The following is a 27,421-nucleotide window of genomic DNA, read 5'->3' as shown; positions in this document are numbered from 1 at the left end:
CCGTCTCCAAAAAGATGCTGCCAACTCCGGGCGGGCTGCGAGCTGAAGCGACGTCTCCTTCCCCATCCCTCGGCTGAGCAGAGCCCGGCGCCGGAGCTGGAACAAGGTCAGGGCTCCGCCGGGGGGGGGGGGGGGGGGGACGGGGGGGGGGGACACCCGGGCAGCAGGGGAGAAGCGGAGGGAGGCAGGGGGGAGAGAAGCCGGGGCAGCGCCACCCGGCTCTGGAGAGGAGAGAGGGGAGGGGACGGCACCGAGGAGCCGGTGCGGGGCTGGTGCGGAGCATCCTCCCCGCAGCCCGGGAGGGGAGGCGGCCGCGCTGCCCCGCTGGATGCGGCCCCCCCGGGTAAGCGGCGCCGGGGGCAGAGCGGGGAGGGGATGGGGGGGTGCTGGTGGTGGTGGTGGCTGGGGGGCGGCTGAGCTCAGCCCCCCGGGAACTTGCGGTGGCCGCAGCCGCTCCCCGGCTGCCTGGGGCTGGCTGGGTGCCGCCGCTGTCAGCCGAGCCCGGGGCGAGTCCGGCGGCTGGGCAGGAGCCGGCTCCGGCACCGCGACGGGGGGAGCCGGGCTGCACCGCTCCCAGGGCTCGGGAGAGGCTCCAGTGCCCGTTGGTACCCGCGTCCGGTGATTAATTCGGTCCGGTAATTAATTCGCTGCCGTAGTTACTCCAGCGAGTCCGGGCATTTGGATGGTGCGAGCAGCCGGACAAGCTCGCTTGCAGATATCACTCTTTCTCCCCCCCCCCCCCCCCCTTTATAAATGTTTTTAATTTCAGCTACCAATTTTACAGCTTCTGAAATACTTCCATTTCCCACATCAGGTGGTTTCTCGCTGCTGGCACTTTTACCTTTCTGAGTGGGAGATGTTGAAGATTTACTTTCTTTAAAATAGAGCAGTAACAATGCCCACTTCTTTCAGTGAGACATGCGTTATTTCCTGACCCCACCAACTTCACTTGGACAATAGAAGCTGGAAATAGTCATTTCAGAGACGCTACTTTCCCTCTTTCAACAAGTTGCATTATTCCCTGCTCCAGTAATTTCCTCTAAGACTCCCGTTCGTCATCGTTATGTAGATGGTGTGTGAGATGCGTGATGTTCAACCTGCAGTCACTGGGGATTAATGCCTGGGCATGACATCATCGACAGCCAATGAGGCGGTGGGTTTGGACCCAAACTGACCCAAACTGTCTTCAAATTGACATGGTGGTCCTGCCCTGCTCCGAGGGAACAGCCCAAGTTTGGCCAACGGGGCTGGTTTCCGAGCACGGGCTCCTTGCGCTGCCCTCTCTGGGATAGGCAGGGCCCGTTAAACAGCCCCGTGCGTGCGGTTGGTCTGGTGGGTCAAGGATTTCATTTCTTGGCAGAGGACGTATCACTTTGCTGATATCGATAGTTACGGTGTGACTGAGCTGGCTGTTGGCAGCGTATAAGCAGCCAAAGTGTTCTCAGCCTCTGTGGCAGGAAGGCTGCCTGAACAGCGTGCTGGAGCACAGCGGCTTTACCTGTGCTAAACGCCTCCCTTTCCTCACTGCTTAGAGCTGCTCACCTGGAGGTAGGCACGGACTCGGTGTCGGAGGAGTTGTAGGGAAACTGTGCAGGCAGGAGGGTGCTGCTGCAGCTCCCCAGGCAGGACAGTGTGTGTCCCCTGCCTGCCGATCCTTGATGTGCTCTTACCTACACCCCAGCACCTCGGAGCCTCTGTGCCACCAAGGTCCAGCAGCTCTGAAGCCCTCGGCCTCTGTCCCTGCTACGTTGCTGTAGGGCTACTTAAAACTCAGCTGCCTTGGGTAGCTTTTGCAGGATCACAGCAGGTGTTATTAAGCACGGCCTGCCTCCAGAAATGGACATTTCTGCTTCCTTAACCTTCATCATTTCACAGCAGATTTGTTCAAGTCCCCGCAGGCCAGCTGGGGGCTTCAGCGCAGACTGCCCGAGACCCTTTGTGTCAGGATCACCAAGATTTGCACACAAATCTTGTGTGCCGGTTTAAATGTCTTCTTCAGGTTCGCTGGACTTCCTACTGTTGAACGTAAATTTTTGGTCCAGAGTTCATTGCAAAAGTCTTAATATTTTTTTTGGATAGTTTATAAGCAGGTGCAGGTGAACTCCCCTACCGTTGCCTTTGCACCGAGAGCCATTTATATCGAGGGAACCACGCAGGATATTAGCAGTACGGCCAGCAAGCCTCAGAGGTGTGTGCAGTTCTTACGCCTTCAATACCAATAAAACATGACAGGATACATCTAATGAATTACCTTTAAATTAGAAAGCAGTAAACAAGCCGTTATTGGATTAGGGGAATATTAAAATTAGAAAAATGTTAGTGTCTTTTGATATCCCGTGGCACATTTTTACTGGCTAGGAAATGACATGGGTTACTGCAGAGAGAGAGGGTCTCTAGAGAGCTGTAATGATTTTCATCTGTGTGAAATAGATTTTTTTTTTGTTTATGCTATTACTTACAGCATTATCTAAACATAAGATGGTAGCAGATTTTTTTTTTCCTTCTACTTTTACACTAATGTTTGCTATTGTTTTTCTGAGTGACTTAGTGCTTGTGGAAGGTGTAGATTTGATGTACTCTGTTAGCTAAAAGCTCCTAATTATACAAGAAAAACACATGCAAAACAATACAAGAGGCTTAGTGATAGATTTCAGTCCAACACTGAAGAGCTTTTCTGCCTTGCCAGGGTGCAGAGATGATAGCTTGGGTTCATGCCCACGTATTCCATGTCGTCCTTGCTCGGCTACCTAGAAGGCTGCCCCAGCTCTGGTTTGTGATTTAAATCGCATGAAAAGATTCCTACTGGCTTCACTGGGATTTACATCTACTCCTAAGAACTAGACTAAATCCACCAGCTCTCCCAGTTATACATCTCACCATGCAAGCGCTCCCTGGAATTGCCTCCCAGATGTGACTGCTCTGGATTAGATCTGAATTGGCAACTGGCTGGAGGTACTTGTGCAGAGCAGCTCCTGATCTCCCCATGCCAACCTTTCATTAATCCGGGGCCAACACCTGCTGTCCTTTCTCCGGCAAGATGCCCAACTAAGGACTGGGTTTTGAATGAAAAGGGCAAAATCTGGCCAGCACGGCTCAAGTGGTAGAAAAAAATGTATATTTAAGAGGCAAATACTAAAATATTTGGTGGAAAGTCATTAATTATCAGGTTCATCTAGAATAAAACTTCTTGTGAAATCTTGAAATTACTGTGATCCTGCAATACCAGGTAACTCTGGCCAATGGAAAATCAAGCCCTTAATCTAGAACTAAACTCAAACTAAACTACAACAAGCAGTGGTTTTGTTTCAAATATTAATATTTAAGAATACTCTAAGACAAGTTTTTTTTTAAACTCCTTATCAATATGAACATGGTGCAGCAAGGTGCCTTTGAGAGCTAAGCCTCATTCCAGTGTCCTGAGGAAAGTCTTGAGGATTCTGCTCTGTCCTGGATTTTGGAGGAGTGTTCAGAAAAAAGAGCTCTTTGGTACGTGTGCTCGTCACCCAATATATTGCATTTTCCTTGTCTCACTCACACAGTTTATGGCCCTGGAACTTATTGCCCCCTCTCAAGGTCTACTAGGAGAACTCCCTCAGCATCTCTTTTTCCCTTTTAAAAATTTGATAACCGTCATGCAAGCTGTTGTTTTGAAGCCAGTGCCAGCCCTGTAGATCAGGAGATCACAGCACACTTTCACCTGAGGTTAGGCAGTGCAACGTGAGCTGCTTTGCAGTGGCAAAGCATCCTGAATGCTTGCAAGCTATGGGGATTTCTACTGGGCTATGTCACTGAATCCAGACTTCTTTGCTTTTCTACAAAGGCTTATACAGAGGAACAAAGGGCTGCAGATTTCACCAGTTTTGGTTTATGTTAATTTTTTTGCATTGATTACTTTGGAAAGGCTGGTTAGCTGAAAGGCTGACTTCCTCAGAGCCAGCGCAACTGCTCCAGAGTGAAGCTCAAATAAAGGAAAGTAGTATCAGGTATCTCTGTGCCTCAAAAGGTGACCCGTTGTTTTTATTGCCCTTCTGTTGTGTTTCAATTTCAGTTACACTTTACAGAGAACATCTGTGGAATAAAAACTCTGGTGGGGGTCAGGCCTTTCTCCTTGGAGGATATTTCCCCTTGTGCAGCACCAGTTTTTCTCCCTCCCTCCTTTAAAATAACAAGTCAGGTGCCATGAACAGAAAGGATTAAGTGGCAGCACTTCCAGCCTCAGCCTTACATGGTGGTGAAATTCTGATTAAAGAACTTAGTCCCCAGCCCTCGATGCAGAGCTTTTGCCCCTTTCTGCTCTCCAACCTGCCACTTGCAGTACACCTTAGCTGTGTGCATTGCGTCCTTCAAAAACGGAAGGGTTATGGTATAGCTGGGGCCAGAGTCACTTGTTGTTTCTGGACTGACCAAGTAAAAGGAGAGAGCAGGACACTGATGGTTTAACTCTTAAAGAATTTGTAGGCTTTTGTCCAGTCTGCAAGAAACTGCCAGCTAAACCAGACGCATTTCAGTAGTGCCTGGACATGGATAAACCAGTTCACACAACTTGTTTTAGCTTTTTAACACACATTGCAAATCTCAGGTTCACATTTGCATAATTCGGGTTATTAGTTGATGTGTTTGCATTTCCTAAACTACGTGCCAAATTCGCATTTGGCATCAGCTTCAGAGTGTTAATCTGAGTGTAAAGGGGAAAAGGAGAAAATTCAGTTGTTGTAGGCAGCATCAAATGGTTAGTGACTTTTCTTTTCAACAAAATTAAATGACTTTCTTTTTTTCGTGAGTCATTTCAGGTGTTCTATGAAAAATTTGGAAATTCTCTTAATTGATAGGGTACCTCGTCTTTCACAAGTGCATCTCCTGGATTTATATATATTGAGAATTAATAAAGCTTCCAGCGTATATTCTGAGCCTGTGTAATTAAGGACTGTACTTCGATGTCATTTGTTGTGTCACCCAGACTCCAGTTGGGGAGACCAGGGTATTTTATGTTGTCATCTGCAAGCGGGCGCATCCCTGCATGAGTGAATCTGTTTGAAGGACCAAGCTGTGGCTGCTTTAGTCTAGAGAGCATAGTCACCCTCGGATTTCTCTGCTGCTTCCATTATTCAATGAGAATTATGTGTGTTTATGATAGTCTGATCAGCAAATAGAAGTGCATTGCAGATACAGATATATTGTGAAGTACAGCGGTTTACATTAATAGGAAGGATTTATCTTGTTGCAGTATTGAATTTATGATGCTAAGCTGTGATATTTTCCTGTTTCAGAAATGTTATATTGCAGTGAGCTGATATCAGGGTGATAAAATAAATGTTTCTTTTTTAATTTAAGCCACTGTAACATGCTAATAATGTCGGAGACAGGAAGAGAAATGTCTTACTTCAGAGATGAATATAATACATTGATATTGTAATTTCTCAACAAAATTCATTTAACTTAGACTCCTAAATGAAACTTCTTATTTTGTTTAAATGACAAAACAGATGTGGTTGTGGTCTTTGACAGAAGCATACTTTTGGACACCAGTTGTGGGGTTGATATGCTCTACTTAAATTAGTTTTTGGGGCTACTTCTTCCCTATGATTCTAAAAGAGAAATAGAGAAGCTGTAGTGGCTGGTGATGGTCCCTTCGCTGGGCATCCTTGCTTCCTTCCATCTTCCTGACAAATGCCTGACAGGTGTGAATATCAGGAAGGCAGGAGGAGTCATCTTTGCTGTCATCTCCTCTTCTGGCTGTTGCCAGGGACCTTGTCAATGCCAGGGCTGTATTCAGGACTCCCAGTTGCCCTGTTCCTAGAACATGGGATGGAGCGTGAAGGAAATCTTTGTGCTGATCTGCAGCACGCTTCCACTGCCACCTGCAAGTTGTGTTTATCAGCTCCTGGGGGGAACTGGCCAAGCCCCATATTACTCAGAGATGCTCCCTGGGTTGTGCCTTGTGCAGGGAAGGGGAGTTTCGTTGGCCCTGCTCGTGGAGCTGAGCAGAGAGGAGGCTGCTGCGGCTTGGTCAGCGCTGAAACCTGTCTCTGGGGCCACAGCACTGCTCCTTCCTCAAGGAACATCGGGACGCAGCGAGCCAGTGAGCTTGATGCTGGTCAGCTGGTAGTGTTGTTATGAAGCTAAACCTTTTCCTCTTTGCACATACGGAGCTTTGTTTCACCCCATGAAAGTTTTAGTGATTTCACTGGAATGGGTCCAGCATGAATACAGGTAGCTGTAAAAGACTGTCCTGACTGCCTGGTGGGCTCCTGTTGATTGTGTTGCTGTTTGCACTGAGCACCATCAGTGTAATGACTGTGAAGCACCGTGGTTAGAAGTCAAGTGCTATAAAAATTTCCCCAAACGTACATCCACAGCAGCAAGTGGACTTGCACAGAAAAAAGGCCACTGAATTGAGAAAAAGGATTCGTAATTCTGTGGAATATAGAAAGATTGTTGTCTGTGTGTATTCCTGTTACGTTAGTCAGTGAAACAGCGTCTTTGAATCTTTGCATTGATATCCTTTACCTGTAAGAACATAAGAGAGTATTTGACATTGGCTTGTTTAGCTGAAAGTACTGCTGGAGCAGCAGTTTGACTGTGGAAATATTTACCAGTTCCAGGGTGTATAGGTTTAACTGGAGATGAAGAGGGAAAAAGCAAAATATGTATTTTAGTGTTGAATTATTCCCATATTTTTGGTATGCTGCTAAAATGATCTGTTCTGCTTTGGAATAGTTATAGATATGTTTCTTTTTAGGGACAATTAAAAGACCAAAATTTTGTTAGAAAATTTACTTTTAAAACGCTGCACAGGTTCTCTTAATTTATGAGAGTATCAGGTAAGAAGGATTCTCCCCGTTTCTACACCGAATTGACACAGAGGGATGGATCTGAGGTGAAGCAGGGCAATTTCTGGCAGAATTAGTATAACATTCCACCTGAGAAATGAATGGGTTCATTTGGTTCGTTAACTGTTAGAAATTAATTGCTATTGAGCTTATCCACATACTTAATAGCGTTTCCCTCCAGAACATTTCCTTCCTGTAGATGTTTCCAATGTATTTTTGTGATATATACTTAGGTTTAACAATAGAATAGACGTAGAAGCCCTAAACCTCCAAGAATAATTACTGTTTATAGCACTGAAAAAGGTGCAGCAACGTTAAATACAATTACTTACCCTGCCGGTGGGCATCGTTCACCAACCATATGCTTCAGGTTGTGTTTGCTCTCTAGTTGTGCCCTGGGCTGAGCCGAGCCGTGCTGTTGGGTGGATGAACAGGTAGCTGCCTCTACCCAGCCTCTTTGCAGATGGCTGTAGAAATGAGAAGAAAATTGGGTGTTTTGAGCAAAACTCTTTTTTTCTTTCCTGTTTTCCAAGTGCTTCTTGAAGAGAATGTTCAGCAATGAATGAACTATTACTGTTAAATCTTGCTTGGAAATATACTCGAGAGGGACAGCTATTTGTAATTAGCATATTTGGAATATAAATAATTGTATTACGGCTGAAATACTGATACATCTTCTGTTTTTTCCTCATCTAAGAGAAAAACTAAAGATTGAATAAAGCCCAACTGGTCTTGTTTAAAATGCCTTTTTCTACGGAAGTAACATCTTCTGTTACAGTTAATGAGTATTGTTGTCTTTTGCTCAAATTCTTTGTTATAGAGGCTTAGAGCAGAGGGCTTTAATAATTAAAGGGACACCTTCTCTGGAATGACTGTCTGATAATAGTCCATAGGATTTAAGAATAATATTTTAAAATAATTGGTTTTCAAGTGAATAATTGTGCATTACTAATTGGAGGGCAAATGGAAAATCTGTAACCTCCAGACAAATGGTGGTGTCTGTCTTTAAATAGCCAAACAATTTTTCCTTCTATTTTTCCACCCTCAAGACAAAAATAGAATAAAATAAATCTCATTCAGGTTGCACTTAAATATGACCAAACTGATAATTACATTATTATAGAGAAGGGCAGGGTAGCTGGAGGATATGTACAAGGTGCATTAGTCCCACAGATAGAAGCTGATTTACTTATTGATAGTAGAGACACGTTTTAGTCACTTTATAGAATTAACAATTGATCAGCTTGTTAGGTTCTAGTTCTTCATAAGCACAGCATGTTTATTCATTATTGTCATTACATGGTGCAAGCAGCTGAGGTCATGATTAGCGAGGCAAAATCTAGAAACATTTAAACTTGCTTAAATATAACTTTTGCAACAGGCAATTTTTGAGCAATGCACTGATTCTTGCTTTTCACAAATAAATATAACTTATACCTGCCTGGGTAATTTGCATTTCATTTACATTTTTTTGAACCATCTGATCTGTTTTCCAAATACCAGAGAATCAGGCTTATAGAAGTGTAATAAGATGGGCGACGTAAGATGGGCATTGCTTTTAAATTGCCTCGGTCACTGTAAATATACACCGATACATAGTATTGCAAATGATAAACTAAACACGCTGCTGGGGGAGAATGGAAAGATGTTATTCCAATAAATATATTCATGATTGTTTGTTACTAAGCGTAAGTTATTTTTTCTAAATCAGCATTGACTTAAGCTTGAGCAAACTCAATAGCAAAAATTCCCACAGAGGCTTCTCCTGCTACATATGACTAATATATTAAAGAAGATAAATAGTCATTTTTAAAATTTATTACACAGTAGGGTTGAACACAAGAGGAAACCATTTTACAAATCTGAAAGTTAAGGTCACCCTGAGAAGAAAAGGACACTTAAGATGACTAGAAAAAGTCTGCTTTCTCAAGAAACCGAGATTCAAAGTTTACTCTTTTCACGGTGTCTTTTATAAAGCTTTAGGATCCCAAGTGTAAAACCAGGGGCTGTTTTGATGTGCAAATAGTTCGAAGCTGTACAGCAGACAGGCATTTAGACACTCGCATCTAACCAGTGCTATAGATTAGCTTCCAGTCTCTTAATTCATTCCTGACTATGAAGCTTTTTGATAGTGGGTTTTTATAATATAACCTAGTATTAGGGATGAACTCTCTAAAACATATTATTGAACTCTTCTAATAGTTTTTAATAGTTTTCCCATTTTCTTATTCTATTTACAAATATATATTTTAAAATCTGTTATGTGTATTTCAGTCACACTGAACGCCATTAAGTTTTGGTTCATAATTCAGACTTCTAGGAGTAGGAAAACTTGCTCAGTAGCATTTTCTTAGGGCTTGTTAATAAAGTTAATGAATTATTTTTCTATTAGGCTGTCTTATCTTAGCTAATACTGCTTGCTTGTTTGAGCTGTAGCAAATCAGGACAACATCGATTTTCTTTAAGAGATGAATAATGAAAGATCTAAATTCTTAAATATGTAGATAAAGATAAGTGACTTAATTAAAAAATTATCAGTGGAAGGTAGTAAGATGAGTTAACTGTTTTAATTTGTTTTACATGTCAATATGCTGTAACATAACCTGGAATATTACATAAAATCCATTTCTGATATACTTTAATTTTTAGTATGGTTTCATTATGTCTTCTGTGAATTATTCTTTTGCAAATTGCTCATGTATTGTGAATGTTAAATCCTTGGAACTATCTGTTCCAGCGTTAGCTTGCCCAGGCCTTGCCTCTGCAGATATTTAATGTCCAATGCAATGCATCCTGATGAAAATAGCCCTACTCTGATCAATAGTAATATTTACAGGCTTTGCCTTCAGTGGTGGAAGGTAGGTTATGATTGTTTTTCCAGTGACTGGCAAATTCTTCTCTTTGATCACATGCTATGAATACCAGAACCAGGCTCAAACTCTCGCGATTTTTTGACTAGCTTTACAAATTACTCGTGATGAAAAAGGGAAGTCTTAGGGCCTCCGTCTTTCTTCCAGTGTTTCTTCTGGTGTCATGTATCTCTTGTTAGTGCAGAATCCTGTTGCTGCAATGGGGTGACCGGCTCTGTAGTGCAGAATAAAGGCGTTTGTGAGGTTCTGAGTGTGTGCCAGACTGGCTGGGTGCTCTCATGGGCATGATAACTGTGTGTGGCCACTGCTCCCAGAGGAGTTGTTAGAAGGAGCTGCTCTCTTAAGACATGGTAGCTGAACTCATTAAAGGAGCAGATAAATAGATAAATGACCTTCTCTATTGCAAACATTCCCCCCCCCCCCCCCCCCCCCCCCGCCTCACATAATACAGCATGCACCCACAAAAATTGCACGGGTGGATTCCCCAGTGGAATAATGATGTGCATAGCACTGTGCCTTGAATAAGACTTTCACAATTCTCATGCTTAAATTCTAAGTGACTCCCGAGTCATGCCGCTTTTCAAGCTTGAGGATCCTGTTTTTCAGAATATATTTTCTCAAATCTCAGTGCAGCTACAAATATACCATATGACAAGCATGGCTGAGCTTCTGCTTCAGGTCCTTGGGTCATTGCCTCTCTGTCGCAATTGCATTGTCCAACAGTTGTTTTGAAATTTAGTTATTCCTATATTTTCTAGACAGCTCTGTTAGCTTCCTAGCATGAGACATTAGATGGTTCACAAAGATTTTCAGATTTTGCCTTCTCCTACAGCCTTGGCTGCTCTCTTTGAAGAAACATAGTTGGATAATGGAAAGGAAGGGTGTGCCGTGGGTAGGCCATGCTTATAATGAGAAGGGATTGGACAGTGCCTTAAAATTAAGGTATTGGTGCATAGGACACAAGCTGAGAAGTCTGTTGGGATGTCTTTGTCTAGGAGCATCCATGGGATGACTTGACAACACAGTGGGTGATATGGTCCTTGGCAGACAAATCTTTCTCTGAGGTTGTTACCCAGCAGCTCCCTGCCAAACTGTGAAGAGTTGAGCATAGACTGGTGCTTCAGACTTTGCTTTATCTTGTTTTACTCATTTTGTCTTGCTTCAGCTTTTGATTAAACATAAAACTCATGTCAATGAAATGAATAACAAACACCTGCCGCATTATGGATTTTGCTACGTTAGGAACTACGAATGAGAGCCCGTGTTTCTCATTCAGAAGAGAAAGACTGCCAGGATCAAAGATGTAAATAAGAGCCAAGGAAAATTAACTGCAAACCTGTCAAGTCTGGTCTGGCTTTATTTTTATTACAAGGTGCTCAGCAGATCTTTCTTGGAGATGTTTTTTTTTAAAAAAAAAATCCTGCTACTTGTGCGAATTCAGCTGAAACTTACCCAGTCACAGCAGATGTACTCTTATTGGTCTTTCTGTACCAGGGGAGCAATGCTGGTATTTTTTCTGTTCATCCTGAACCATTTTTTTTTCTATGCCTTGCAACATACAGACATGGGATATGGTAGTGGTTCTGCAGCTGGAACATGGATGTCAGAAGATGGGTGGTCTCTGGTGGAGGAGACCTTCAAGGGGTCCTGGTGCTTAATCCAGGCTTGAGTGCTGTATGCAGAGAGCTCAGCTAGCCCAGCACAGATCCAAGCACGGAGCAACAATGACGATGCTGAACCCCAGTCTGCTGTCCCCTCAGTACAACACTCATGCTTCTAGCCTGAATGCTGACACAGAGCATGCAGACCTTGGCTCTCCATGCGATAGACAGCCTGCTCTTCATCTCCACACTTGTGCATCTTTGCTGGAGGAGGATGCGCTGTCATCGGCTGACCTATTTGACCCTAAATCCTTCCGAACGGAAAACAGGAAGCTTCAGAAGCTATTACTTTCCAGTTAGAGTGACTATCACAGGGATATTCCATTATTAAATTTGAAATTTTTCATACTCTCAGAGATCAGATGTTGAGGCCCTCAGGTTCAAAAGGCAGTAGATTATTCATGTGATACTGCGCCTTGCAGGTAATAAGTTGGATGGTGGTACTGCGAGCAGAGAAATAATGAGGAAGTCCTGTACGCTTGAGTCAAATTAAGAAGGACAAAATCATGGCTTAAGAACCCAACTGTTTTTGGCTTGAGTGCAAAAAATAATTTAAAATGATAAACCACACCCCCACTGGACGTTTACTCTGTTTTAAGCAGTAGTGTCTGTATATGAAGCAAGTTATGCTGCATTTCTGCTATAAAGATGCTATAAACCTCTTCATACTCACAAACACCTCCTAAAAATTAAACAATTTGAATGAAGCTGAACAGAACTACCCAAGTATTTATCCTATTTGCTCAAAGCCATCACCTTAATCATGGTTGTGCTAATCGTGGCCAAGAAGCTTGTCATTTGCAAGAAAAGGGTTTCACACGGAGAGGGGGAAAAGTGAATCTAGTAAGTGATTTTCTAGATCTTATTATTTTTTCCTCCATTAGTTCTGTTTTGCATCTAATTAGTAATCAGTGTTAAAGTGAAAGGCCTACGAAATTCCTACTATGATCCCTGAGATGTAGTGCATTTTTAATAACTGCAGATTTTCATCTAAAACAGCCCTGTGACTATCCTTGCTTTCTTTCAGGTTGTGTGGTTGCCTTGCGTATTGCCAGGCTATGGAAATCCTTTGTGCAATAATCTGAAAAATTTGATTCATGATGTAACCATTCCACGGGACTCTTTAAAAATGTATCTCATCGTGCAGGAAATTCAGATGGGAACAGTTAAAATGAGAGAGTTTCACTTTTGTGTTTCAGTTCATCAATCTTTAAAGAGACACTAGTAGGTCAAATGGGTCTAACACTGATCGATTTACAAGAAGAATCCCTTTTTAAAGTGAATCACAATTCATCTCCAATAGGAAATTGAAAAAATAAAATAAAATGCAGTCACTGTGGTCCTGATTGGGGAGTATTTAATTAGCTCAGTCCCTCACACACTTTAGTTGTTCGTCCCTTAAAATCCATAAGCCAGTCTGATCTGCTTTTTACAGTCCATTACATTTTTGTTCAGGTAGCTCTTACTAGATTTGAGAATTATTTTTGACTCATGCCTACCATCAAGAAGGGCATCTTTTCTTGGGTTTGAGGACGGGTTTCCTGCAATATAACAATAAAGCATGTCTGTCTCCCAGTCTTCCTACCAAAGGCTGCTTGCTTCTTAACTGTAACTTAGGAAAATGTAAGACTTTGGTCACCACCCCATCACCATCTGGCAAATATCTGTTGAAAACTTGCCTTGGGATCTAGTGAAGCACTCGTGAACTTGTCTTCCTGTAAGGACAGCTGCATTTGAGCTACACCCGGTGTGCTGGTGTAAGGGTGCATCTGGCAAAAAGGTTGAAGTAAAGGAGGCATGCTGAGGGTATATTGTCATGGGATTATTGGTGGGGAAAGCTGCTGGAAAGTTGCTGTGACAAGGTGTGTGAGTCAACCAGTGCTCGCCACAGGCTGAGATAAAGCTTTGGACAAAGCTTGCTGAGTCAGTCTTTGTGAAAAATATACATAGGGTTCTGGTTTTTCTTTCCCATCTCTCTGGCAAATGGTATCTCATGCTAAATAAGTGAAATAAATGTGCCACCTAGGTGTTTTGTGTGTGTGTGTGTGTGTCTGTGAGTCTTGAGATTTTATTCATGAAGTCTCACTTCATGGATAAAAATAATTAGAGGAAATTTTTCTTTTCTAATTATTCTAAGAGAGTTAATAGCTCTCCAGTGGTGATGAAAAATTGATTAAAAGCTGATTGTTGTCTACCCTGAAACTAAACAAACAGTCAACAATTTATTACTTTCAACAGATCTCGCATTTTTAAGGCAATCATAATCATGGGAAAGTGAGGGGATCTCATACTTCTTTTCCAACCCTGAGCATTTCAAAGTATAAGCAAAATTACACCACTTACCCTCCTCCCAGCTCCTCCCATCAATCACACACAGTTATGTGATCATGAGGTGGCTTGTGCATAAGTGAAAGGGCAATACAGAAACAAAAATCCATCCTAGGCAGATTGGGAACTGAAAACCTTAAGGTTCAGCCTTCTCTGAGCTCTGTGAAAAATACCTCTCTTTTTTCAAGAAAGGAGAAAGTTTCTAGCTTCATCCCCGAAGAGGACATGCTGTTACTCATTCCAAGTCTGGCTGTGGTCTCACTCCAGTCGGGGTAGCTGGTTGAGCCTCCTGTATGGAAACATGCTGTTCCCTCGGCTGTGACAGGTACCAGAAGGAGGACCCTGCTTCTGTCTCTCCTCCGTCATTTCAGGTGCTCGAGAGGTAAACACCATGCTGACACCCTTCTCTTACTGCTTCTGAAAAGCAGCGCCAGCTTGCTGCGGCTGCTGCAACCCTGTCTCAGCAGTGATAAGGAGTCTAAAACTGTTCTCCTTTTGAGGTGTGCTCCTTTTTCAGAGCTCTGTCTGGCTTCCTCGTGCCTGTGAAAGGATGAAAACAGCAGCCAGTAGATGATTAACCTCCTTTAAATGGGGGGACCTTCTTTCGCTATTGATCGGTGCATGAACTCCAGTGGGGTTTCTTTCCCTGCCTGCCAGCCCTTCTCCTGATGCTCTCACACGCTGCTGCCAAGCAGGCGAGCTTCCCAGAGGAGCACGAAGAGCTGCTATGTAAACAAGAAATAGGGCTGAGGAGGGATGGAGAAGGAGGCCTGAAGGATTGGGCTGGAAGGGGAAGAGACAACGGCAATCATTTCTGGGGGAGGAGGAAGCAGAATGTAAATAACAGGACTTGTGAAATTCTCTTATTTCAGGGCATGCAGCAACAGGTACTGCTGGAAATGAAAATACCTGGGAGAGAGTGCATTACCTGCTGTATTCATATTGATACAGGGATTTTTTTTCTGGTTACAAGGGGAAAGACAAGGGCATGTAGGGGAAAGGTAGAGTCACTCCATGTATATGCCAGTGATCTGCTGGGGAAACTAACCCAGTTAGGGCATGCTGCTTACACATCAAAAGCGATTCCTCTTTCTGAGGTCTTTCCACTTTCAAAATTTGCTTTTATTTCTGGCGATGTCATATTGATTCCAGTGCTACAGGACCAATGGCTCAGGAGATAATTAACGGATGTCTGCTCATTCTTCTTTTTGACTTAGTAGTAGGCTCTCGTCAGGATGCAGAAAACCTTATGAGACTCCTGGTACCTGAAAAGCACAATACAAATGGGTACAGCTACCACCTCACCCAGGTCTCTCGAACTCAATGAGAATTAAACCCAGCTGTGCTGTGCCCATACAGTGATGGTGGTGCTCCAGTTAGCTCCAAACAGCAGATACTTCTCCAGGATACAAGGTTGAGCACTTAAGACGGTGCAGTCAGTGTTGGAATAGAAGCTGTTACCCCCAGCTCCGACAGAGCTGTGTACAGTGGGGATGCCCTCCGTGATGGTCAGTACTTCCATCCAGCATGGTGCTGCCAAGCCAGAGTAAGGTAAATACAAACTTTGAGACTGGTTCTGAACATGCTTTTGTTTATTTAACTAGGACAAAGATTGAACAAGATTGGGTTCTTCTTTAAAATGCAATTGTTTTATTGATCTAGTTCCAAATCTTCATGCCATACAAATGCTTTGCTGGCATATTAGCAATGTTTTGTCTCTATCACTGAATTACAGAAAATGAGGAATGATATTAATTAATTAATTTACAATAACAGTTCCTGAATTGACAGGTCAGGTACCTGGATCTGGAATTTGCCCATTCAGTAGAGGAAGTAATGATTTTTTAAAATAATTTGAGGAGCAGGATTTGATAAGAAAACATTTTCTAATACCAAGTAAAAAGATTGCCCAGGGGTACTGTAGTCAAGTGACAATAAAAGATCTAGAAGCTGGCTTATAGCTCTCCTTGGTCTGTGCTTTTCCCCTCCCATCCAAGTTTTGTTCTTCACTATTGCCATAAGAGATTCTGTATGCTGGCAGAATCTCCAACCAATCTCAAGCTGACTGTGCTATCTTTGTACAAAAATAGGAATATTAAAAATGCTGCCTTTCAATTTGCTGGTAGTTATCCTGTGCACTACCCTGTGACTGAGAGCGCAAACAGAAATAGCACAGCACAAGATATTTTGCTATTGGCTTGTGTAGTTGATAACACAGGTGCTAAAAATGTGCGTTCAGTCCATAATTACACTTCTGGAAATTTAGTGCTGTATTTATGAAATTCTTTTCATTAGAATCTTTTAACAATTAGCTAATGAGTCCCAAGTGGAACAATTATCCCATATACCCAGACAGTTGGGATTCTTCATCAGCCAATGTGCATCCACTGCTCATAAAGCACGTTTGCACTCTAAGAGCAAATCGAGCTGTTCTGTGCTTTTCTCTTGGAGGAGAGTTTCATGAACTGAAATGAAAGCAGAGATCAGACTACACTGGTGACACAGAAATGGACAGACCCTGTCAGCGTCATGCCTGGTGGGGACTTGGGGGGAAGCATGAGGAGACGTGCTGTAACTATTTACCATGAGTGAGGTGTTTTAGAGAACAGGAAGATAAAATAATACTCTAATGCAGTAGAATTGCAAAGAACTAGACTTAGTTGCATAGATCTTCTCAGACTCAGAGGTCTGCATGGAAAAATCAAATAGATGTAGGTGTTTTTAGTTTCTTCCTGCCACTATTTTCCTCCAATAACTTCTGACAAATGTATGCTTGATGACTGTCTGCGGTCAGGGTTCTGAGGCATGAAGGGAACATAGTCCCCGTACAGCCCCTGAGCATCATGTAATCCCACCCTATGCGTGCAGAAGGGAGCTTTGGCAATCCTGTAGGTGTTAAAGTGGTAAGTTAAAACAACTCCAGTGCAGTAGACTCCATGAGACCTTTGAGCAGCTTGTCCCACTCATTTCCCACACTTAGATAGAAAGTTTCCCCCCGTGCACACACTAAACTATCTTTGCAACTGATAACAATTTTTTATGGTATTTGCAATAGCTACAGAGAAACACTTCTTTAAATCACACTCTTCTATAAAGCAGACCTCTTTGAGGAGACAGTTGTTATGTCTCTCATAAACACTTTCTTCAGCAAACGAGCACAGCTACTTCAAATTTTCTTCACTGATCATGCTTTCTGAATCTTTTAATTGCCATGCAGTTTCCTTGGGGTCGCCTCTTGTTCTTAATTTGAATGGTGACTTGCAGCTGATGATCATCTGCTTCTTGCATGTGAGCCCTGGCCTGGCTGCACAGCAAGGCAGAAAGCAGGCAGGTCTGGGACCCAGTGCCTTATCCAGAGGCACAAACGGACACGGGGCCCCTTTCTCAATTCCATCCCTTGTCCAAGTGAACTCTGCAGAAACACCGGCCAGCCCACCTGGGTCCATGGTGAGTGATTTGCTCTGTAGCTATGGATCTGTTATCTTTTACTTCTATGGGAGAAGTGAATCAAATTCCTACATCAATCCAGGGTATGAGAAACAGTGTCATTACTGCTTGAGATAATCTGTGCAACCACTTTACTGCTTTGCTACCTGGTAGGCAAAGTTTATAGTAGGGGAAAATGCATATTTGCTTTGTCTGAAATGTTCTGCTGGGAGATTTATTTCGAAGACCTGTTTCTATGTGTTTCTCAGTGTGCTGCCTGCTTTACAAGGGTACTGCTCTGCTCCTCGGAGGTCAGCTGGGAGTGGAGCAGGGCACTGCCTCCACTCTGCCTCCTCTTTGAACAGGGTTGAGGCAATTCCTGTGCTTTCTTGAACGCAGCAACTGCAATTCTTCCCATCTCTTAAGTAGGCCATACACCAGGGGGTGGGAAAGATTTTGAGCTGTTTCACAGGCTGCAGCGAGGGCCTGAAAGAACCTGGATAATCACAATGAAAAATTCTCTCTGATAAATGTAGTTGAAAGGGTTGAAACTCTGGGCTGTAATGAGGCGATATCCTGTGTTTGCTGTCCAAGTTCGGAAGTCTGTGCAACCTTAAAAATGAAACCTTGATAAAAATACTTACCACTTCACGTGTTTACTTTGGCAGCAGCGTTCTTTGTAGGCTGGTGATGAATAATAAATAATGCTATATGGAGAAAAGGGTATATTCTGTCTTTGCTTTACAGCTATAATAGCTGTACTTTAGTTTCTGAGTAGTCCTGTTGGTCTCGGCAGAATTTTTCCTGAAGGAAAGATGTTGGCTCAGTTTGAGATGAGAGAGCAGGTTCTAAAATGTTTTTCCTAAAAACTCCATTTCTAAATGAGATTCTATCTCATGTATATGATCTTCTCATACACAGAGAGCATACTTTTCGACTGCGAGTGCGTAGTTATTCATGCCAGTATAACTTGTCTGCTAGTTATACTTGCCATGTAAATACAATTGAAAACTGTGTTCTGGGGATCACAGGTGCTCGAGTTAATGTACTTGAAAAAGTTACTGCTCCCCTGCCTGGAGGAGACCTGAACTAGGCCCTGTAGTTTGCACTGCATCAGATTCTAAGTAGATACCTGACTAGTTTTGCCTCAGCAGAGGTGGCAACGGCTGTGATTTCAAGCTCCTCCTTACACTCTGTGAACTTGAGAGCTTCTAGAAGTCCTCTAGTTCTCACCCTCAATCCCTTGCTTGAATTTGTTTTCTGATTCTGCATGCTACTATTACTGCTTCTGTGTGCCCTGAGCTCTACCAGATTAAATTTGAAGGCTACAAACTCCCACTTAAAAACGTGTCTAGGAATGCTTTCCAGCAGAGGATCCACACAACTCAACTTCTTACTCTCTAGAATTAACTGGGGAAGAGTACACCTTTTGAGATGGAGAATTAGGGAGTCCTTGGCACATTTTTACAACCCTCCCAGGTTGTTCTCTTAACATGTCCACAATGTATGGGAGGTTTATCTCACCTCTAAAGGAGATAGTGAAGACACATACCCTAGAGAGAGCTCTGAATGCTGATGAAGACAGACACATCTCACCTAGACATATGGCACACAGGATGTCTGTGTGGCTGGCCCCACTGCTGGTGGGGTCAATGCCTCATGCTATGTGGATATAACAGCAGTTCAGTACTCTCTTCTTATGAAACCATGAGTTTTATTTCCTTTAGCTCTCACAGTACTGTTTTATTTTCCTCCCTGCCTCCCTCAGTTACTGTTAAGTCAGGATTTGAAACATTCCTGTGGAAAGTGCTGACTTGTGGTGACAGACGGAGGGGCCACCAGCAGAGGCTGATGTCATAAAAAAGCACTTCAGAAATTGCAGGTGAAGCCTGTTAGGAGCCTGATGATGTCTGAGAGGTGCTGGGAACTGCCACTGTCTCCCAGGGAATTTTACATGCCTGGCTTTCTTAAAAGTGAGTAAGCACACCTGCAGTTTGGTGCCCCCTCGATTAGCTAATGTTCTTATTGTCTGAAGAGCCTTCTTACTTCAGCTTGCTTTATGCTAAGGACCTTGATGTGACCAGGGCTCCCTCAGTGATACCCGCAGGGAAGAAAATGCAGCAGAAAAGTTGATGTTGTCTCTGGGAGTGAGGGATACAGCAACTGGTCCCAGTAAAAGATTTGCTTTCCTGCACTGACAGTGATCTCATGTTACTACGTGCATAGCTTTGTGTCCATTCTCAGTTTGCCTGGCGTAGCTGTTAACGTGAGTAAGGATGGGCAGAACTGAGACCTTTAAGAACCAGACTTGTCCCCGTGTGGTGCACCAGCTGGATTGAGGAGCTGGATGGTACATTAGGTACAATCTGGAAAGCTTGTTACCTCTGTTCGTGGTATTAATGAAGACCATCTCTGGTTACTTTACCTTCTGATGTTCACTTCAGAAAACTTGACGCTGAGAAATCAGCAGCAATGCAGAGAAGAGCTACGTGATGGTTTTAATAGTGCAAAACTTCCGAGGAGAGGCTTCTTCCATCTAACTTATGTGAAGTTTGCTCAGTGAAGGCTTGCCCTCAGGCTGCAAGTGCCGTGTATGGACAGCGGTACCTGATAGCAGAGGAGAAGGAAAAAAAGGCCTAACGAAATCAGGTGCCTGGAAGCAGAAGCTGGACAAGTTCAGATTAGGAATAAGGTGCAGTGTTTAGAGTGAGGTTAATTAACTGTTGGAATAACTGGGCTGTGGTGAATTTACTGCCACTTGAAATCTTCAGATCAAGCCGAACTCACTGGTGGCTGTGACCTGAAGAATTATTTCCCTGTGGAAAAATTTCTGGGGGCTCGTAGAGGACCTGGGGGAGAGGGGAGAGCAGCCTGTGGGGCAGCCCTCAGCCCCGTCTCCTCACGCAGCGGACAGCAGCGTGGCTCCGGAGGGGAGGGTGACCGGAGGAATGCGGTGACAGCAGCGTGCTAGTATGATTAATGACAAAATTTAATTTGCATGGACAGCTCATTCTCGCACAAAGGAGTGCTTGCAGATGAGAGGCTTTGCAGCAGCCTTGGAGGAATCCCTCGGAGGGCTCAGCAGGGGACAACGAGCTGGCTGCCACGGAGCACTGGGTGCAGGGTGTCCGGATGGGCTTTAATGAGATTTCTGAGTCGTGACAGAACGGGACGTGCCCCACAGCTCCCCGCTGGATCCTGTGGCAGGCCGGGGCCGGCTGAGCCGCCGAGGGGCCGCCAGAGGGCAGCAGCACCACACGGCAGAGCCGCTGCCCGCCCGCCTCGCCCCTCAGGGCCCCTCAGCGCAGGGCGCTGCCGCCATGTCCCCGCCGACCACCGGCGGCCGTGAGCCGCCATGGGCGCCGCCTTCCCCTGAGGGTAGCCGCCTGCCCCCGGGCCCGGGGGGGCAAAGTGTTTCTGTGGGGTAGATGGGTGGTCAGTGCCCACCCGGTCTGTAGTCACTTAGCCCCACAACCGGCCCTGTGTGTGGGGGAGCTGATGGTGACAGGTGGAAATTGACAAGGAGGCGTTTGCTGTTTTTTTTTCCATCAATTTCATCTTCATTTCCCCTCCGACTCAAGCAACAGTGCTTTTAAATTAAACAAACGGATTATTTTTTCTCTTCTAAGAAACTGCAGGACACCAGAGTTTAACAGGGATGGCAGGGGGTTCAAGCTCTGTGGCTGGTGCCTTGCCCCGTGAGATGTGTGGTGCATACATCTGCTTCCTTCTTAGCTGTGATTTTACAGAAAAAGTATTTTAAGGGATGTGCTATCTTTGGTTTAAACGAGGAATTACTGAGAATGGAGAAATTAAGGCCTTTTAAATATTTAATGGACGGAGATCCTCTAAATTATTTAATAGCTTATTATAAGAGATGGCTTAAAATGCTTTGGTAATTTATCCTTTACAGAAAGTAGCTGTAAGAAGTATTTTACAACGTGTAAATATTGGTAGGAAATAGTACCTACTTTAAAATACTATCTTATTCCATCTGCCAAAGGAATTATATAGCGCCCATGCAATTACCAAATAACTTGAGACTTTTATTGTAGCTGCTCCTGAAATGCTTCTCTGGCGTAGGACAATGCTATTTGTACCCCTTTTACTGGAGTGTGGGGCCACAGAGACAGGCTGCAGTCCTGTAGTCCCAGAACATACATGGCCATTGCAATTTCCTTTGGATACCAGATCCCAGAAACTTAGTTTGGGTGTGCAGATGCCCTAAATGCTGAGCCAGGAGAGCTGAAGCAGGGACTGGAGTGACTGATGTGCAAAGCAGGAGCTGTTCGCGGCCAGCCCATGTGTAAATGCTGCGAGCGTGGGGCCCTTCTTGCACCCTTCCTCCTTCCCTTCATTTTTAGAGCTTGGGTAGAGATGGTGCTGGGGGTTCCACTGTCTCCTGGCTAGAGCTCAGGGTATAAAAACAACCCCTTTCTTTCTGAGGTTGCTTTCCTTGGGTAACTTCTGTTCAAATCCTTCCTGAGTAAATTTACCTTGCTCCGCTGAGGTCAAGGACTTCATCCGCAAAGCACGGGTTGTTTTCAGACGCTGTTGGCGCCTCTTGGGAGGCGATGCTGATCTTTATTATTTTAAAGCTGCTTGCAGGGTTTGGCTGCAGGTGGCCAGCGGGAGGGTGGGTGGCTGCCCTCACAGGGCCCAGCAGAGCTCTTGGTGCAGCAGGTCAGGAGTGATTCGCTTGTTTGTGCACTCTGCAAATAGGCAGCTCTTCTTTCCAAAGCAGCGCTACGCCCTGAAACGATGCGGGGGCCGACATTAAAACCACCGGTCACAAAACACGCACAAAAGATGGTTTCGTCGTGAGAAGCCTGGAATTCCTTTCACTGTTATTAACCAGGCGAGACTCTCATTTCTGTTCTGTTCTCCATGTTTTATTGAAATGAAACAGCTGTATCTCAGACTCAGAATTGCACTGTAACAGTTTGCCTTACAGTTCCCTCAAACAACCTCATTCTCTTAAAAAATATTGCTGCCTGCAAGGCATCAGAAAGCCCCAAGATATGCTGGTGGCAGTATTATCTGTCTTCTATGCTGTATCCATTTAGTCAGAATGACTTAGAATAATCAATGCTTCCTTGTACTTAACCAGTGTTTAACATGTGTTTACAGAACAGGTTACACTAAAGTTAGTGTTTACCTGTAGGTGCATCTGAAGTTTTTTTTTGTCCTTCTCTCTAATAAAAGTTACGGAAAAAAGAAACACCCAAACCCAATTTAGTTTATCGAAATATTGATTTCTACAAGAACACTGTAAGAACGTATTCATCTATCTACCCTATTATGAAAGGGATAAAAAAGTACTGCACAACCACCTCAGTCATTCAGTACTATATTGAAAAGCTTGTTTGCTTCTTTTTTTCCCTCTATAAATCTTTTCAGGCACAGTGATTTTTTGTTAATATTACATGTAAAAGAGCTAATAATAAGAGGCTTAGTATTGGATGGTAGTGCTTTGTCTTAAGACATCTCTTTACTCACATTTTGTTTTGATTATAAGTGCTGTGTTACAATTTTGGCTCATTCTGAAACTCTATATTGGAAAATGAAGACAGAGTAAAATGTGATTAATTATAGATTGCTGGCCTGGTACTTCTTTAATTCCATCAATTACTCTGGTTTCTCATGGTGTCCTGAACAGAAAGGAACTGTGTGTGTGAAGCCAGGGGCTTTCCTGTCCTAAGCTCCTGAAAGGTGTCTGCTAACCTGCCTTTATGACCCCAGAGATGCTTTGCCCTCCAATGTGATAGTGTAACTTTCTTAAAAGCAAATTTCTAATTGATCAAAGGAAGAGTGAAATGAAAGGAGTGGCAGGAGAAGATGAGAAAAGGTTATTGTGATCCCTCTGTCAGTGAAGACCACATTATTATTACTCTCACAAATTGCACTGTGTCATGTTTTCAATAGCAGAAGGTCAAGTTGAGCCCAGGGATAGAAGTGAGAGAACAAATATAAACAATAAAAGCAAAGAGACTCGAATGCCTATGAAATGGAGTGTTTGAGCTCATTATTCTGTGGAACGTGCGTCAGTACTGCTGCAAAACTGTCTCCACGTAGCGACTTGGAAATGGAGCTTCTGGATACAGGTGGGCTTGGCATGAGATGTGATGCCGGGAGCCAAAAGCATCAGAGGGAGCCATAACACATTGATGACACAGACACAATCCTACAGATGCAGCCCTACAGACCCTCTGTTCCCGAGGTAGCTGGAATCCTTGGCCAGATCTTTACGAAGACAGTGAAGGATTTCACCCTGTCTTTAATAACCTCTGGTTCAATTTGTCGGAGGTTTCAAGTAATCATGTGGAAATCTGTTTGCACTGTGGTGGTGTCTTTTCTAGATCTAACAGTTTCCACAGCATTTGTGTAGAGGCACATGGCTGTAAGGACGCAGTAAGCAGCGTGCATTGTGTTTGTAATTTCCAGTGGAGTAAACTCTGCTTTTAGTTAATATAGTGATATTTCAGAGCTGTCTTATCACTGTTTCTCTGTGTTCCTGGAAGCAAGTGAAAAGAGCAGTGTGACTGCTGCCTTTTGCCTTGGATTGTACTGTAGATGGCAGTGTGAAACAATGATTTTGATAACGAAGATCTATTTTACAGCATCATTCTAGACATTAATTGCAGTGTAATATGGCTTTCTTTGTAGGTCCCCAAAGTGAAGGAAAGAATTCTGAAATGCAGAAAGGCTTATTTGCAGCCGCAAATGGGAATCTGGAATAACTATGAAAAACACACTGAAATAATTGTGTTTGACTGGAACAAAATTCTTGCAAAGTCCCCAAGGTAAGAACACTTTTTATCTTTCAAATGACACTGAAGATTTGCTGTTCTGGTTAGCAACAATATCCACTTTAATCCAACAGAGAACGAAGGCTTGACATTTCTGAGAGTGGCAGCCCACTGAAGCTGAAGGGCCCAGCACCCCTTGTTGCGTCTGTCTGCCAAACTTCATTTTTTCTCTGTCTTTTTAAAGATCCCCCTGTATTTCTTTATACTAGTAGGCTGAAGACTTGTGTCCTGTCTACCTGCAATACAGACTGAAGTCTGCAAGTGTTATATCATTTTAATGACACTGGTTGGTTTTAGCAGCCTTTCACTTTGGATATATCTGTGTTTTCTAGTGAAGTATTTATTCCTGGGTTTGAATATAGTTACAAAAGGCTAGGGTTACCTTGTTAACCTGATTAAACATGGTTTCCTATTCCCTATCTGACATTAGGGTCATGGCTTCAAAGGAGTCAGATTTTCATAATCTGGAAAAACTTTTGAGATGATGTCAGCATAGATTTCCAGTGAGACCAGGCTTGCTCCTGTACTGGGAATGGTGGTAACACCTGGGTTCACTTACATGCTGAAGTAGGAGTTGTTGAGCTGCCAGTGCATGATCTGGGGCCAAATACCTGTTCCTTTCATCAACTCACACCAGAAATGGTATGCTGAGAATTTCTGATCTCTGGAATTTAATTCCAAGGATTAAATCCTGCTTTCACGCCTCAGGACACCTGAAGGAAGGTCACTGTCTTTGTTATGTTACTACACAGTGATACCAGAGCTGGGCTGTCCACTGATACCTGGATCAAATTCCTGTATTTGTGTTTAGAGCAACTGAGGGATAGTGTTGCAAAATGAGCAAATCATGACTTCCTATTTAGTGGTAACTGGTGCATGAGGTGCAAGGTGTCACTATTCTCATGAAGGAAGAAAGAAAATTAGGGTTAAATTCAGCTGTCTCCTCAAGAAAATGATGTTACCTTGGGAAGATTTGGGTGACTAAATTCTGAAAATCAAAGCCTATTGGGCTGTTTACTCAGACTAAGATAAACAGCAATAGCAACATTTGTGCTGGTTTCACGGTGACTCAACCCCGTTAACTGCACTGGTTTATGTGCACCACTTTATGTGGTTAACTGCACCACTTTATGTGGTTCACTGGGTGCGAGAGATGAATTAGGCCCATGTTTATTAGCTGAAGAGTAGGTGCTCTGAATTAGCCTGGGAGCGCTCTGTAAGAGGGTACTTCATGCTTGTAGAAGACTCTCGTACACTGTTTTTTAAAGAATCTCAGTTTGTTTCTTCCTACACCTGTTCTTTTGTGTTTAGGGTGGCAATATATTGGGCTCAAAACAGAGCGTCTACTTAATAAAAGGAAAAGTCCATTTTCCCCAAATTAGTCCTTAAAATGTAGCTTCTTTAAATGATTTTTTTCTTAAAACTATAGGCATGGTGTGTTGTTTTTTTTTTTTTTTTCCACAACATTTGCAGAGCTTTAAAAAAAAAAGTTTATGGGTTAGAGTGAAGTCTACAAGGACAGCTGAAGATGCTGGGTTTTTCATTCAGGTTTTGTTTCATAAGTGCAAAATAGTGTTTGTTGCTAAAATATATTTACAATGGGTTTTTGACCTCTAACTTTTGTTATTAACAAGTGATTTGTTTGGACTTTATCAATGTTACCACTAATACATGCTGAGAACAGTATTGTTTGGTGATGTGCAAAAGAGAAAAGCAAGCACTTTTAGATGAGAAAATGTGAGGCCTATTTTGGCTTCACTTGCAGATGGTGGTCAAATTTAAAACAGGACTGAAGTGCTTCACCTGCCTTTGACAGTGGGGTTAAGGCATTATATATATATATTTAATTTTCAAATTTTTTTAAATCTGTCAGGCTGTTCAGCACTTGAATGATCTGACTAGCTGAACAGTTTCAGGTATCATAAAGATAAACCGATAAATTATTTAGGAAGTACATGGAAGAATCAGAGCTGGAATCTGAAGGGAAAAGTTCTCAAAGGACTGTTTGGTGCAAATAAGCATGCTTGTGATAGGCTTGTCCAAATCCCAGAGTGCCGATTAACTACAGACTAACATCACCGCTTTCATAGCGGTATTTAGTTCAATTTATGCAAATCTATAATTTGCCTTTAATTAATTTGATGTATGCCTACTTACAGCATTTGCTGAAAGTGTGGAACGTTACATCTAAGGGTTCAAGTGCATAATGCCCATTTATGTATTGCACGAGTAATAAATCATCATAACCGAGTTTAAGAAAATGATCAGATTACCTTTCGATGTGATGAATAGCATAACATAAGCTATTGAGGGTTTTAGTTGTAAGTATTTGCAGCAAAATTACTGAGGATTTGTGGTCTTAGCTCTTACACATAAATGAGGCTAACAATATCTGCTTATATATTCTTTAGGACAACCGTTTTCTGAAATGCAGTTTCTAACGCTCTGGTACAGTAGTGAGTCTTTGCGTATTTGATTGAGCTGGTGGCTTCATGACTGTTTAACCCTTAGCAAACTTATTGATCTCCAGGAAAGCTAGCAGATGCTGGTATCTTTAGCAAATGTGTCCTGAGAAGTATGAAGTAAAAAGGACACTTTTCTGTGATGTTTCTATGATTTTGAGGCAGGTGCAGTTTAAAAATAGTAGTGCACCTTATAAATATGCATCTTTAATTTGAGTGTGGATGGGTCTTAAACTCCTCAAGATTTGTAAAAAAAATATACTGCACTCGCATGGTGTTATTATAAATGCGTGTGGGTAATATGATGTGTGATAGCCATTGCATTGCTTCTAACCATAAAACATGCTTCAAAAAGAATTGATCCCAACCGAACTGTGAATGTGATTTTGTCGGTGTTGCCTTGTAATAAGATGTATTAGTTATTCTTCAGCATCTTTGCAGCTTTTCCTTCCCAGCATTGTTTTTATGTTATTCCCTACTCATATTGTTCTTTCACTCATCTGCTTCCTTTTCTGCCTCCAGGATGAGATTCTGTGCCAAATCAATGCTTCTATCTGACTGGCTTTTTCTGGTCTATGTGTTAATGGTCTGCTGTAAATTGTTGTCCGCCTCTAGCCACCATCCCCGGGGACATACAGGTAGGAGCTTTTTGAACTCATTGCGTGCTACTGAGACCAATTAATACCACTTGCAGAGTGTTAGGGCCCTCTCTTTAGCAATGGATAATTGACGTGGCTGTTGACAGCATGCTATAATCAGTGCAATGGGTTAAAAATACAGCAACAACCGAATCAGTTACTGTAGAATTTCATGGGGTTTTCTGCTAGTTTTATGTAGTGAAATCACTCCACAAAATCTGCCCAGTGAACTTAATGACTGCTAGGAGTTTTGGATTTTTTTGTGCCCTCTTGCTTTATCCCTTTTTTGTACTGCTCTGAAATGTATCTTTATCTTCCCCTTCTTAATCCAGTAGTTATCAGGAGACTTTACAATGGTATCATTGACTTTGGTGAGCAATAGATCAAAGCCCTAAGA

General features: G+C 43.0%; 1 protein-coding gene across 5 annotated transcripts in view; it reads left to right on the top strand.

The window, feature by feature from the left end:
- Positions 1–211: 211 nt before the first annotated feature.
- Positions 212–27,421, top strand: part of TAFA4 (TAFA chemokine like family member 4) — a 75,859-nt gene continuing 48,649 nt past the window's right edge. For 2 of the 5 annotated variants that reach the window (XM_083795210.1, XM_083795211.1), the window contains exons 1-3: positions 16,898–17,136; positions 23,782–23,918; positions 26,909–27,024. In XM_083795210.1, coding sequence (XP_083651336.1) covers positions 16,957–17,136; positions 23,782–23,918; positions 26,909–27,024 — 433 coding nt within the window. In that variant the 5' untranslated portion in view covers positions 16,898–16,956. Of the gene's footprint in view, positions 344–14,426; positions 15,241–16,897; positions 17,137–23,781; positions 23,919–26,908; positions 27,025–27,421 lie in introns of those variants that run through there. The other 3 variants (XM_083795214.1, XM_083795213.1, XM_083795212.1) reach the window with 3 other exon arrangements.

Source organism: Anser anser (assembly GCF_964211835.1).
Source record: "Anser anser genome assembly, chromosome: 12".
In the NCBI taxonomy this organism is placed as follows: domain Eukaryota; kingdom Metazoa; phylum Chordata; class Aves; order Anseriformes; family Anatidae; genus Anser; species Anser anser.
The sequence above is the reverse complement of the archived record's forward strand: the minus strand, read 5'-3'. Positions and strand labels throughout refer to the sequence as shown.